The sequence below is a fragment of the Triplophysa rosa genome, linkage group LG1 (assembly GCF_024868665.1).
Source record: "Triplophysa rosa linkage group LG1, Trosa_1v2, whole genome shotgun sequence".
Classification (NCBI taxonomy): domain Eukaryota; kingdom Metazoa; phylum Chordata; class Actinopteri; order Cypriniformes; family Nemacheilidae; genus Triplophysa; species Triplophysa rosa.
The window spans coordinates 16,773,214-16,787,541 of NC_079890.1; the positions used below are offsets into that span (position 1 = coordinate 16,773,214).

Sequence of the window (14,328 nt, forward strand, 5' to 3'; positions counted from 1 at the left end):
TGGGACCTTTGTGGAGAATACATTTATGAAACAATTTTCATCATCTTTTTTGACTAACATGTTTTATTTAATGTGACCAATGAAGGCTATTTTGTCTGAGAAGAGAGCCACTCCTCAAAGTCTGTGCTCTCTGGTGTAAACAGTGTGAGAGGTGGAGAAGCCTGTGCATGGAGGAAAGGGGAGGGGCCAATGTGACTATTTATTGTTATGCTGCCATTTCATGTAAAATAAATCATGCTCTTCTGCAAATAGCACATGCATTTTTGTTACTTCAAATATTCTGAATAAGCAACTGTACATTCATAAAACATATGAAGTTACAATGTTGCTATAGTTATTTTTATTATTTATCATTTGAATTAACTGCTGATTACGAGGTTGTAAATTAAACAACATGGCAGTTTTCCAGAATTCAAAACAAATTATTCTGGAATTCTGCAATCACTCTTGGAATTCTGCCCCTCTGTGAGGATCCGATTCCATAGGAGGGGCACAGCGGCCCTGGCTGCCGTAAAGCAGAGTGTGACTGGGAATAGAGTTGTTCTCCAGGCTGGGATTTAGAGGTCTCAAGCCCCTGTGTCAAGAGAATGGGGAAGCCCCCAGCCTCCCAACCTAACACTGGTGAGCCTGTTAACCACAGATTGCATCATTAAAACATCAAAACAAAATGATTACCAACAGGCACGGAGAGGAGAGGGATTCTCCTGAGACCAGAGGAGCAACTGCAGAATGCATAGTTTCCTTGAGAACGTCCTTGTGACAGTTATCTTGTACTCACATTTTACAATAAAATAACTAACCGAGTGACTGTTCAATACAATAAAATACTGAACTAGATGTGCTGGAGCAGACGATAAACTGTCATGATATATTTTATCATTGAAATTTATTTAATAAAAGTAAATAAATATAATAAAATTATGACTAATTTTTTTTTACTAAACACACAAACAAAACTTCCAGGTCACTGTAAATACACACATAATGTAGCTTCTTTAACTTCCCCATAGGGTCTACAGCAAACATTCATAAATTAAAAATGCATACATCAAAATACATACAGGAAAATCAAAACATCATAATCCTTTTAAACATGAATGAAAATACCATACAGACTGACACAAATGCTGAGCATTATAGTCCTGGAAATATTTTAGGACTAGGACCATTACAATTACGCATTTATGATTCATGAGATTTTTGCTTAAACATTGCTACATAGAAATTGCCATAGCCATAGTAAAAGTATACTGCAATGCACAGGTTTTATAAAACAAACTTGTCTAAGGTGGCAAAATCATGACCAAAAATGCGGCATTTAACTGCAGGCTATGCCGGTTGCGGTTACAAATGACCTATAATACAAAGGTTTTAACTGCGGTCATCTATCAGAATTTAAACTCAAAATTATTTAAAATATATAATGCATAAAACCAAACAGAACCATATATCATAAAGTCAATAGTAACTTGATATTCATTCTCAAAATAATAGCATATTAGCAGCACTTCTAATATAATCATGCCCAATATACCCAAGGGCCCAAGTTTGTAAAAGCTTTGAGACTATACGGACACACTGCAATAGACGCAAATGTGAGTGCAAAGTAACACCTGAACCTGTCCGTGACACGGATCTAGGGATGCACCGAATCTAACATTCTTGGCCGAAGCCGAACATGATGTGAAACACTTGGCCGAAGGCCGAATAATACCGAACACCGAATATGGTTTTTGCATTTCTTCTATTTATTAAGCTATTTTTTCACTATTGCACAAACTGAATAGTCAAAATTTGCTTTTAAAAATTTGTCTTGCTTTTCAATAAAATACAATACAACTTAATATAAAATTGAGCAAAACAAAATACATTAAAACAAAACATTTAATAGCCTATATTAATTAGGCCTATAACTGACTGCTAAAAGAATGTAATGTAAGTTACTCTGTACCCCTACAACAAAACACTTCATTAAAAACTGTCATTCCACATTAGGCCTATAAACTAAAAATACGAATAAACTAAAACTGTTGGATTATTATAGGCTACGTTGCAAAATGATTTTAAGAAAAAAAAACATTGAACGCAAGCAATTCTGACTGATGCTGACTGACAACCATATCAGTTCACGTCTCTCTTCCAAACTCCGCCCACAGAAGCTGACTGTTCTCTGGTGCACTCGTGGCCGGGATGCACAGAACATACTTTGACAAGTTGTTTAGTACAGGGAACTGTGTGCGCTCGCGACCACTGTATGATGTCAAAGGATGTCGCGAGCGGCGGGGCTACTGTCAGACAGCCCGCTCCCGTCTGAAGTACACAAGTTACCGACCGGTAAAGACGCTTTCATTCGGAAATTTACTTCCGTGCGGCAAGTCCCGTGCTGTGTCTTTCTCTGACACCTTAAAATGCTCCACACACACACTGCCAAAATGTTTGCGGCATTAATAAAGCGCACGTCTCTCTCTCTCTCTCTCTCTCTCTCTCTCTCTCTCTCTGCGCTGGTTGCTGGTTGCTAGTTGATCGTTTCTCGAGTCATGTTCGGTAAAATTTATTCGGCCATTTCACATATTCGGCCGAATACCAAACATGCGTTTTTTTGCTATTTTCAGCCGAATATATTCGGTGGCCGAACATTCGGTGCATCCCTACACGGATCTGTACCTAACAAAATCACAGGCAGAGGCCGAGACATCCATCGGGACCTCTCTCTAATTACCCACGAGCAGGCCTGGGATTACTCTGTAAATTATACCTGCGTGGCATTTGGATTTTATGGCAAGGACAGGCTTTGTAAACACATGAAGTGATAGGGAGATGTCTATGAGAAAGGGTAGAATTATTTGGAATTTGAGAAATGTGGGTCTTTCGCCACAGTGTCTTTCTTTGCAAACGTATTATAGGAATTACAGCGAGAGCACATGATCAATGTGCTTTTCTGAAGCGCCCGGAAAGGTCAAAGCAGGGGCTCTGTGCAGAATTTGAAACCAAGACTTGACATTTCTCAAAGGCTCCATTAACAGTGGGCCAGCCATTCATTTCAGCAAAACACACAAGTCAAGTCCATACAGAATAAACAGAATACAGTCCATACAGAATGACTGCATTTTGCTAGCTTCTGCTTTTAAAAATAGTGCTGTGATGACAAGAGGATGGTGAACCAGAGTCATTCAAGAGGCTAACCAGCCAACCACAACAGCATCTTGTTTTCAGAGCCACACAAACACTTTCAGGCAAGAAAAAAACAAAGAACAACAACATGAACAGAGGCTTCCTTATAAAAATGTATTTCAGTGGAAAAGCTTTATTGGTCATGTTTTTGACCTTAGACACCCAGAGCCCCTCCTTCAGCTGAGGAAGACCTAGGCAGCATGGGGAGATGGGAATCATTACATGAGATCACTCTTGCTGCACAACACACATCCGTCTCCAGGAAGCACTTTCCATGGGCATGGGTGTAGACAAACAGAGCGGCGGGAGGAGAGAAAAGAGGAAAACAGAACGAGAGAGGGGGTGGGGCTTCTAGATGGAGGCAAAAACTGAATCCTGCTGCCCTACATCATGACTGTTTAAAGAGCTTTAATGCAATCAGTCATATTTCATAACTGAGTCTTCTACACAACATGCTTACAAACAGAGGTCCCTTCTAGCTCTCACTGAGAGAGCTCTGTAATAAAGTTGAAGAAAGCCACATAAAAGCTACATTAAGTGGAGAACACATCAACAGATTAAAAACAGTATAAGAGGGAGGAGACAGGGAACAGAGATGGGAAACTTAAATCTTTCTCTGTTGAACAGAGCAGTAGGTTGTTTTTAGTGTATTCCTTCAACTAAATGACTGCATTTATTAGTGATTTTCACAGAATTATAATGCTATTAATTAGGGATGCACCGATATGTACATTTTGGCTGATACCTTTCTTTAACACTGGAAGCCACATCCAGTATATAAATATGAATATAACATTTTCTGAGACTGAAACAAAAGGCAAAAAGTGTACAACTGCTTTTCTTTGAAAACATTCACTGCAGAAAACAAGGTAACCATTAGTTCTCTTTTTTTCCCAGAATATCATGTACCAAGCCTACTTAACACTATAGTTAAAGATCATTTTTCTGGAATAGGCCTAGTTTTTATTTAATAAACAAATGATAGATGTTCTTCCAGAGCAACCCAGCTACAAGTCTAACAGTTCTCAAGACAGAAAGCATTCAGACTATCTGATTCAAACAATATGTGTTTGTTCCTATAATTTACACATTCATAAATATATACCAGGGCTTGACATTAAGCATTGTCATGTGGTTGTCCTTCGGACAAGTACATTTGTCATTCACTTAGATAAAGATAAAAAATGATATTTCATTTGAATTATGATATAATATATCAATTTAATTGTTTCGGATTTAGATTGGTCACGTTTGCTTCTAAGTATTTTAACTAGTGTCTGCTTTGGCCGCCAGAATTTGGTTATAGGCCTAATCTCCATGACTGCTATAAAACAAAGGCAAGCAGTAATTATTATTAGTGTTAAGGCTGTAAATTAACTTTTTTTGCACATAGCACTGGTGCTAGAGAGGTTTAAAGTTTGGTAGCACATGCCAAACAGTAGTAGCACAAGTATAAATGGTCTGTTGTCATCATTAAAGAAAAATATGCAAGTGCAGTTCATCATGAATAGGCAGGTAAATGACAAAAGACATTAAAGGAGCAATTCTTTTGCTGTTTTTGAAGCTTTGATTATGTTTTTTGGGTGTTCAATGATGGATGTTCATGTTTCTAGTTTCAAAAACCGCTTTATATTTCATATATTACAAGTCTATTGTTCACCGCTGTCCCTCTTCTAACAAAATGACTGGATTTCTTCTGGTCTATATAAAATCCCTCCTTCCGAAACGCTCTGATTTATAAAGCTGACCAGGTCTCTCGTGATTGGTTCCCGCTTGGAGCGTGTGTCTGAAGATGTCCCACCCGTACCATATCAGCGAGCTTACGCTTCACAGGCTGTTGTGATTGGTCAGCCCCCCTCTCAGTGCACGTGTATTCATAAGCTTTGGCTTTTAGCATTAAACAGTAACAATGGCGTCAACTTCACTTCATCAGTTAAAAACATGCGGATCGATCGAAGTGTAATAGAGGTCTGCTAGTGCATGTGCAAACGTCAATCTTTGTTAGAGATCGCGATTTTTTTTCTACTATGGCGAGGGAAATGACACCGGAACGATTGGGTCAGACCGGTTATATTAATTAACACTAATAACAGAAGCGTTAGTTTTGCCTTTTTATATTGGACCTAAGTTGGATAATAAAGCAAGCAGATTGACTAGGAGACATTTGAAAGCAGGACTTCAAAGGACGTTTCATAGAAGTGTTTTAGAGGTATGCGCGCGCACACACACACACACACACACACACACAATATCATTGTATTACACAGAACAGCTTTCACAGCCGATGTTAAAGTCATGGAAGCTGTTATTTGACCGTTGGTTATCTGAGAATGTGTGTTGCTGAATTCTTATTACCAGCTGTAGGACTGTGATGAAAGTGAAAGTAATTAATTGCGCAGCTCAGTCAAATGTTTACAATCTGATAACCAAACACTATTCCAGCGGCTCTTCCTCTTCTCTAAGGAAGGCCTCGCCCAATTTTGGCGTATTCCTTTGGTCAGAGGTTTTTCAAAAACTCGGAATAGTGACATCATTTACCCGGGAAGTAAAGGGATGTAGTCCGATTCCAGCCATTCTCTGTAGTCCTTGAAAAGCGAATTGTGTTAAAAAGACAATATCTCGCTTGGCATTGAACTTTGAGCTTTATCATTTTGCAGATATTGTTTATGCTATAACAGCAACATTACACACTAACTAAAGTTTGAAAATTGGCATCAAGGGGAATGGCCACTTTAATGTTACATACAGATGGACAAATTAGGGCCATATCATTTTTAGATTACCTAAATTAGTTTTAATATTTCTAAGTTCTGTGTTTTTCCTTTTTTACTACACAAAAGTGGTATATTTGTCCAAATAAATTACTGTAGTATACTATAGTATTTACTATAGTAAACTGCAGTAAAATTCTTAGATACTATAGTGTTTTTGAACTTTACTATAGTATACGGTGTTTATCAATTTACTACAAGGGCACTACAATTTTCAATAGCAAATCGTAAATCACCGGTATCACGTAGAAGGCCACGCAATGCTAATGCTAATAATCTGCGCACTCTTTCAGCATCCACAACTACCTCAATTACAGTACATTTCCCATTGGTTTATGGAACTGCCAATCTGCTGTAAACAAAGAAGATTTCATTATAGCTATTGCTAAACACTCTGGTCTTTCTCTTTTAGCACTTACTGAAACCTGGATCAAGCCAGAGGACACTGCCACACCGGCTGCTCTCTCAAATAACTACACTTTCTCCCACAGCCCACGCATATCAGGGAGGGGTGGAGGAACCGGTCTACTTATCCCCAACGACTGGAAATTCAAAAAAGCTGGCACCCTCATGTGACAACATCTCATTCGAGTCACATGCTGTTACTGTAATCCACAATGTTAAATCTCATGTTGTGGTTATCTATCGTCCCCCAGGTCAGCTTGGACATTTCTTGGAGGAGTTGGATACGCTTCGGTCATCCTTACCCGAGGATGGTACTCCTCTTGTGGTACTTGGAGACTTCAACATCCACCTTGAAAAACCACAGGCTACCGACTTCAACAACCTGACTGCGTCGTTTGACCTCAAGCGAGTTCCCACTTCAGCAACCCATAAGTACGGTAATCAACTAGATCTTATCTACACACGACACTGCTCCACTCATCACTCCCAGGTCACCCTGCTGCACACGTCAGATCATTTCCTCATCACTCTTGATCTTGACCTAACTTCTCCAGACACTACACATGCTTCCCCACTGGTCACATTCCGGCGCAACCTACGAACATTCTCTCCCTCCCGCTTATCCTCTGCCATCTCCGCCACGCTCCCTCCCTCTGAACAGCTCTCTCTCTTGGATGCTAACAGTGCCACCGACACTCTTTGCTCCACACTAACCTACTGCTTAGACAACATATGCCCTCTAAAATCTAGGCCATCTCGTGCATACCCTTCTGCCCCCTAGTTATCTGATGTTCTCCGTGAGCATCGTGCCACACTCAAGTCTGCTGAGAGAAAGTGGCGCAAATCCAAAGAACCTACTGACCTCAGTCTCTCCTAAACCCAGTACTACCACGCTAAAATCAACAACTCGCCTGACTCTCATACTCTCTTTAAAACATTCTCTGCTCTTATTTGCCCACCTGCAACCTCACATCCATCCGACTTAACAGCTGATGATTGAACGCCTTTCTTCTTAAAAAAAACGACCACCATCAGTAGTCAGTTCTCTGTGCCGCCGCCTCTTGATCTCGCCCAAACCCCCTACACATGCTCGTTCCCCTCTTTCTCTCTCCTATCTCAAGATGATGTCTCTAAGGTCATATCTTCTAACCACCCAACTACCTGCCCGCTAGATCCCACCCCCACTCATCTCCTCCAAGCCATCGCTCCATCGGTTGTTCCCGCTCTGACCCACATTATCAACTCGTCTCTCACCACTGGTACATTTCCCACAGTCTTCAAAGAGGCCCATATTACCCCGCTACTGAAGAAACCCACTCTTAATCCTGCACTGTTAGAGAACTACAGACCGGTATCACTCCTCCCCTTCATTGCTAAAACTCTTGAACGTGTGGTATGTAACCAGCTCTCATCCTTTCTCACCCAGAACAACCTCCTGGACAGCAACCAATCTGGTTTCAAGAGCGGTCATTCCACTGAGACTGTGCTGCTCTCTGTCATTGAAGCCCTGAGACTGGCAAGAGCCACCTCTAACTCATCTGTACTTATCCTACTGGGTCGATTTGCTGCCTTTGACACCATTAAGCACCACATACTCCTGTCGACCCTCAAGGCTATGGGTGTCTCTGGAGTGGTGATACAATGGTTCAGGTCTTACCTCTCAGGTAGGTCATTTAGAGTATCCTGGAGAGGAGAGGTCTCTGAGTCCCAACATCTCGATACAGGGGTGCCTCAGGGCTCAGTGCTTGGTCCGTTGCTATTTTCTATATACATGACATCCCTAGGCTCTGTCATTCGGAAACATGGCTTTTCCTATCACTGCTATGCGGATGATACACAACTCCACCTGTCATTTCAGCCTGACGATCCGACTGTTTCTGCACACATTTCAGCATGCCTGAGTGACATTTCGCTCTGGATGAACGACCATCACCTGCAGCTGAACATTGCTAAAACAGAACTGCTTGTAATCCCGGCCGACACAGATTCATCACAACTTCTCCATTCAACTGGGCTCATCAACCATCACATCTTCCAGAACGGCCAGAAACCTGGGAGTGGTGCTAGACGATCAGCTTAACTTCACTGATCAGGTTGCCAGCACCACCCGGTCCTGTAGATTCATCCTCTACAATATTAGGAAAATTAGACCTTTCCTATCCGAGCATGCTACGCAAATCCTAGTCCAGGCTCTTGTTCTCTCCAGACTGGACTATTGCAATGCGCTACTAGCTGGACTTCCTGCTTGCACAACAAAACCTCTGCAGATGAACCAGAATGCAGCGGCAACAGTGGTCTTCAATGAACCGAAGAGAGCGCACGTCACTCCTCTCTTCATTAAGTTACAATGGCTCCCTATAGTCACTCGAATCAAATTCAACACTCTGCTCCTGGCCTACAAGACCACCACTGATTTGGCACCCCCTTATCTTCACTCACTAATGCAGACTTATATACACGCCAGATCCCTACGCTCTGCAAATGAACGACGTCTTGAGGAGCCATCCCAAAAAGGTAAAAAATCTCTCTCACGTACCTTCTCGGGATCGGTTCCACATTTATGGAATGATCTGCCCGCTGCAATAAAGATCAGCAGATTCTGTAGCCATCTTTAAGAATCGTCTGAAAACACATCTCTTCCGTCAACACCTGACTGATCAGTTCTGACTTCTACAGCATTTTTTGTCTAAGTGTTGAATTAAACGGGACCTTTATTTTGACAGGTCTTCGGGAAGACGCTTGAGTTTTTGTGTGTTTGCAGATAGCTTCACTCAAACACTAAAACGCTCGTAAAATAAACTCTCAGAGCAACTCTGGAGATGAAGTTCATGTGTTCATATCCTCATACAGTGCAGACGCAGATAAATCCTCGACCATTACTTGTGTTGTATGTTAAACTGTGCACATAATTCACTCAGACACGCAGAACAGCCAGATGATATTTAAATAACAGGATTCCGCGTCCGCATCTAGTTACATGGACTCGATGCGCCATTGATTATTGTCACACACAAATGAGCACAACCACGACAAACGCACTTCACACAAACAAGCAGCTCTGTCTAATGCACATATTCTTATTATTCGACACATGTCGCACTATTGTTATTTTTTTTCAAGTTACTTGTCCGGTCGGGCAAGTAAAATTCTCTCTCACTTGCCCATACAAAACATTCACTTGTCCAGGACAAGCGTTAATGTCGAGCCCTGTCTACATACTGTAACTACATCAACAATGTTTTATTAATAAAACTAAGTGAATGATCAAGACAGAAAGACAGTACTGTACTGGATTTTAACTGCGAGCAGCGTACACCTCATGTGGTTCAACCAGAGGAAATGATTTATAATTTATCGGCCTGATTTTATAATCGATACGATAACATTCAAATTGTCCATTTATTGGATGAAACAGATATGGCCGATAATTAATTGTGCAGCCCTACTTTTAATCCACAAAATTATGCTAATTTTCCACATATTTAATAAATATTTTGAATAATGCGATGTGTCATAATGTTTTTTCACACACACAATAGGTAAAATCACAGTTGAATGTATTTGTTCTGGCTGAAACACCTATTCTCAATTCTCAACCGTGCACACACAAAAGACCCCCATTTTCCTCTGACCTTGATCACGTGATATTTTCCTCTCATGAGCTGTTATGCCTCTCCCTCCCCCTTCAGTAAAGACCAATCCAAACCACAGTCCACAGCGTACACACAACTTGCAGATCAGCACTCACAAACACACAAGCCCACATTCCTGCATACACACACACACACACACGCACGCACGTACGCACACACGCACACGCACACACACACACACACAGTCCCTGCACAAGTACACAGACACAGCTCTTGACGCTAAAGCCGTATAATGGCACAGAACTGCATGATTCCAGCAGAATTCCATTCCTGTTGTGTGAAACGGCATAATAGTGTGTGTGAACATTAAGAAAACAAATGAGACAGCAGATCTTACTGATGCGGAGAAAGAGAGAAAACATGTGCGAGTGGAGGAGGGAAAATCTGATTTAAGAAGAGATACATCTTTGATTTTATAGTGGATTTGCTTGGTGTATGTGCTGATGTGCTTGTATCTCTAGTTTGCTTGATATATAACTGGACAACCTAATACACAAAGAGCAAAATCAGCAGGCGAGTCATTTTAAAGATTATAAGGTGTTAGGAAAAACCCTGTGCACATGTCTGCCCCTCTCAAGCTTCTCTAGAAGGGCAACGCCACAAAAACACAAGCACATGGCTGGCAGGCAGGGCATGGAGAGCAAAGACGGCATAAGCAGAACTGGCGACTCTCATGCGATCGAGCAATGAATTTCTCTTTCACCGCTGGCAAATTTCTCATCTCCATGTGCCTTTTAGATAAACATTCCTTCAGGTCTCTCTGACCCGGTTTCGCCTCATTCACAACCTTTGGTGAACACCATGGGACAAGACCGGTAAAGAAACAGCCTGGAGAGTTACTCATCTAACCCAGACTAAATGATTCAGGTCCAGAGATAACACAAAAAGACTATCACACCATCAGATCGTGATGACGACAGTTCAGCGTTCATCTGGCCCATCTGAATGATTCTGCTGGCAGGCGTGCAGCGGCGGACGGCACTATTTCTGGCAGCAGATAAAGGAATAAGGGAATCGAGCAATGATTCTCAGCTCGGGAACAGACGCCTCAATAAAAATTAAGAGAGAAGCGGGACACTGAAATCAAATCAAGAGGAAACGCAGTTCAGACAAAACCACATCATATCTGCTTTTATCAGACTTCAAAGGGCAGGCCTGCTGAGAGCTCCTTATGACACAGTTTAGGAAAACCAAGCCAAAATACTGAATGCTGTATCATTTATTAAATGGACACGATGCAGCCAACTCCAAGTCTAATCTGCACACTGAACACAGTACAGTAAAACTCAACATACTGAACAGGAAAAAGAGAAAAATAATGCTGGGCATGTTCGATTTTGTCCACTGAAAGTGAAAACAGGATCCTTCTATATGTACTATCTGTAACAGCTGGGAGCTCTGTGGAATACTTTCATGATGGAGAAAGCCAGCCTCATATGCCATCTCATCTGGACCAACAGTTCCTCAGTTGGAGACTCTAAAGTGCCTTACGCAACCACAAACCTGACGCTTCTATTCAGACATGATTTATATAACATACAGAGAGGATCTTTAGATGCGTCAACAACCATGCTCAAATATTCAATACATGCTAAAATTGATTGCAAAATAATCTAACAGATGTGAAATCTCACCTGAAGGCATCTCCAACGGTAACAATCTCCACTTCACTGTCTGTGGAGGTGACGTTGATCTCTTCATTCGCAGGCACTGCGGGTGCAGGTGTCGCTTCAATCACAACAACGTCCTCATCCAGCACACCTGAGAAACAACATGGAGATGTAGTTCATTAAAGAGTAACTATTACAATGTCCTTACAATTACATTTCATGCAGTGAGTAATGTTGCTGTGTGTGAGAATGTAAGCAGGTCGCCAAGTTGTAAAGCCGAAAGTGAAAGAATAACAAAGTTATTGGATTGGGAGAAAAGGAGTCGACTCTAAATTGAGTCGTCTGCAATTCTAATTTCAGTTCCGGGTCAGATTTGCATCATGCCTACGTTCCATATGCGACACTGCACACAGTAGACCAATCACAGCAGACTAGATCATCTGACCAATCAGATCAGAGTAGGCTGACCAGAAAGGATGGATGATTCGCCGAACAAATCATTTGAGAGTCAGTCAAGAAGAGACGTAGTAACAACTGCCTATTATTATAAAATGAAAGTGTTTTTACACCGTGTATTAGAGGTGGGCGGAATGGCCAAAAATCAATTTCACAGAATGAGTAATTTTATTTCACGGTAACGATATATTACATGAAACAATCTCCCATTATAATTCTATATTTTATACCTCATTTTTCTTAGATTGATTTAACTAATTTATTTATTACAGTTCATTTAAATGCTCACCATAGTTAAAATGTAGGCAAGTTATGAAAATGTACTAAAGATATCAAAATAAGTTCTGATAATCAGTTGTATTATTTATTCATATTTATCTTCTGGCTATATCATATGTATACAGTAGGAAGATAGACAACATATATAACAGTAAAGTATGAATATGCACAAACAATGAGAGTACAGTATATGACTGGTGTTATAAACTGGTGTTCATGGGATCTGTACTGTAGGTCTTTATCGCTCTTCACTCTCTATTAGATGAGCAATTTTAGTGTGTTGCGACTCTCTGTCTTTAGGTTTGTTTATTCTCGGGCATGTTTTTGCACTGCAAGTCTCTGGTGACTCCTCACGCGTCTCCCAAAACTGGAGGTAGAAGCGCGTCACATCAAAGCGCTCGTGCACGCGCTCGCGAGCATCATCGCACATTTCAACGCAAGTTTCACCTTGGCTCGCCTGAAGTTAAACTTTATAAAACTATTAACAGCTTTTCAAAACAACCTGACTTCTGAAATACGTGTTGAGAATGAGCTTTTTTAAATGCTGGAGCAGATCCCTGCACAAGCACTGCGGGTGAGAGAAGCGCCGGACTGGAGCGGATCACTAAACTACAGACTGAAAGAAGGTCAAAAGAATGTTTGATACGTTCATTTGTTACGGGTGGATTAATTCATTTTTTTTTTTCAGAATAGCGCCAAATTTGCAGAGCGCCGAGTTAACCACGACTACTTATTTACATTCCATGGAATACACGGAATAGAAAAATCTCTTACGGTTGACATTTTATTCAACGGTAACAGAATATTCCGTCATTCCGCCCAGCCCTACCGTGTATGTACTAGTTGTTGGACACTCCATAAACCAAAGTAGGACCTTAAAAATCACAAAATATTTACTCTTTAAAGGGGAGGTACCACAGTGTTTCATGCAATCTGACTTCTTAACAAATTTAAATATACTTTCTCATGCATACTTTCTCATGCAGAAGTATTTCTGTGCTCGATACACTCCCCCAACTTTTCTTAGCCCCTTATTGGACAATTCTCCTGGAAAAGCACGCCCTCACGTCAACCCACCAGAGCAAGAAGAAAGAGCATGCCCTGCACGTCAACCCACCAGAGCAAGAAAGAGCACGCCCATATCGGGGGTCTTCACAAAAAACACAGTCATTTGTAACTGCAGTTGCGGCATTACACAGCAAAGGAGGCGCTGTTTCGTTATTAGCCCAGTGAGGCGCTGAAGAGTTTCAGTAACTTACAAGAGCTATTAGGAGCTGTATTAGCTGTGTTTCACGGCTTTTCAGGTGAATATTGTTTGTTTTGCATCCATCAATTTCTTAAAAGGTTTCTTAAATTAAAATGGCGTACATCATTGTATAATGTTTTAAGGTGTGCCGTTGGCGTATTATACTGTACACAGCGAGTCTGCCAGCCTCGCTAACAAATGACTCCTTTGAACCGATTCGTTTAAACTCTTGAAACGTTTCAGTCACTAGAAAATATAAAAAAAACAGTGAATCATTCAAAGCTCAGTAAACCATAAGAGAACGCAGGATGTGAATGAGCTTTAGCTGACTATTGTGGGCTGAAAAGTTGAAAAGGATAAAAAGCTTTATTTGATTTAAAAACATTTCTGTTTGGTTGAATAAAAGTAAATATACTTAATAATTTTCTATTTCATCTAATTTTTATGTTTTAATATGTAAAGTGTTTGGTTAAGCCACTTAAAGGTACAGTAGGCCTACACGTGCGTGTGTGTACAAGATAAGGATGGCACCCTCCATCTCATTTTGAGCCAGGAAAACTCTGCTATAGCTACTCAAGATTAATATGAGATTGGCAGAAACTGCATCTGTTACAGAGCATGTGAGCGGAGGTGAGCGGTGAGAATTTCCGCTCCCCGCTCACGTGGGTGTTCGCTCCCCCCGCTCAGTCGCACCAGACCGCTCAGCTCAATTCCGCACGTCACTCAGCTACAATTTC

At 41.1% G+C, this 14,328-nt stretch overlaps 1 protein-coding gene across 4 annotated transcripts in view; it reads right to left on the reverse strand.

The window, feature by feature from the left end:
- The window catches only part of rnf111 (ring finger protein 111), a 48,794-nt gene that overhangs the window by 14,039 nt on the left and 20,427 nt on the right, over window positions 1-14,328 (reverse strand). For all 4 annotated transcript variants that reach the window (XM_057332320.1, XM_057332310.1, XM_057332295.1 and 1 more), the window contains exon 3: window positions 11,635-11,761. In XM_057332320.1, the coding sequence (XP_057188303.1) occupies window positions 11,635-11,761 (127 nt within the window). The remainder of the gene's footprint in view (window positions 1-11,634; window positions 11,762-14,328) is intronic.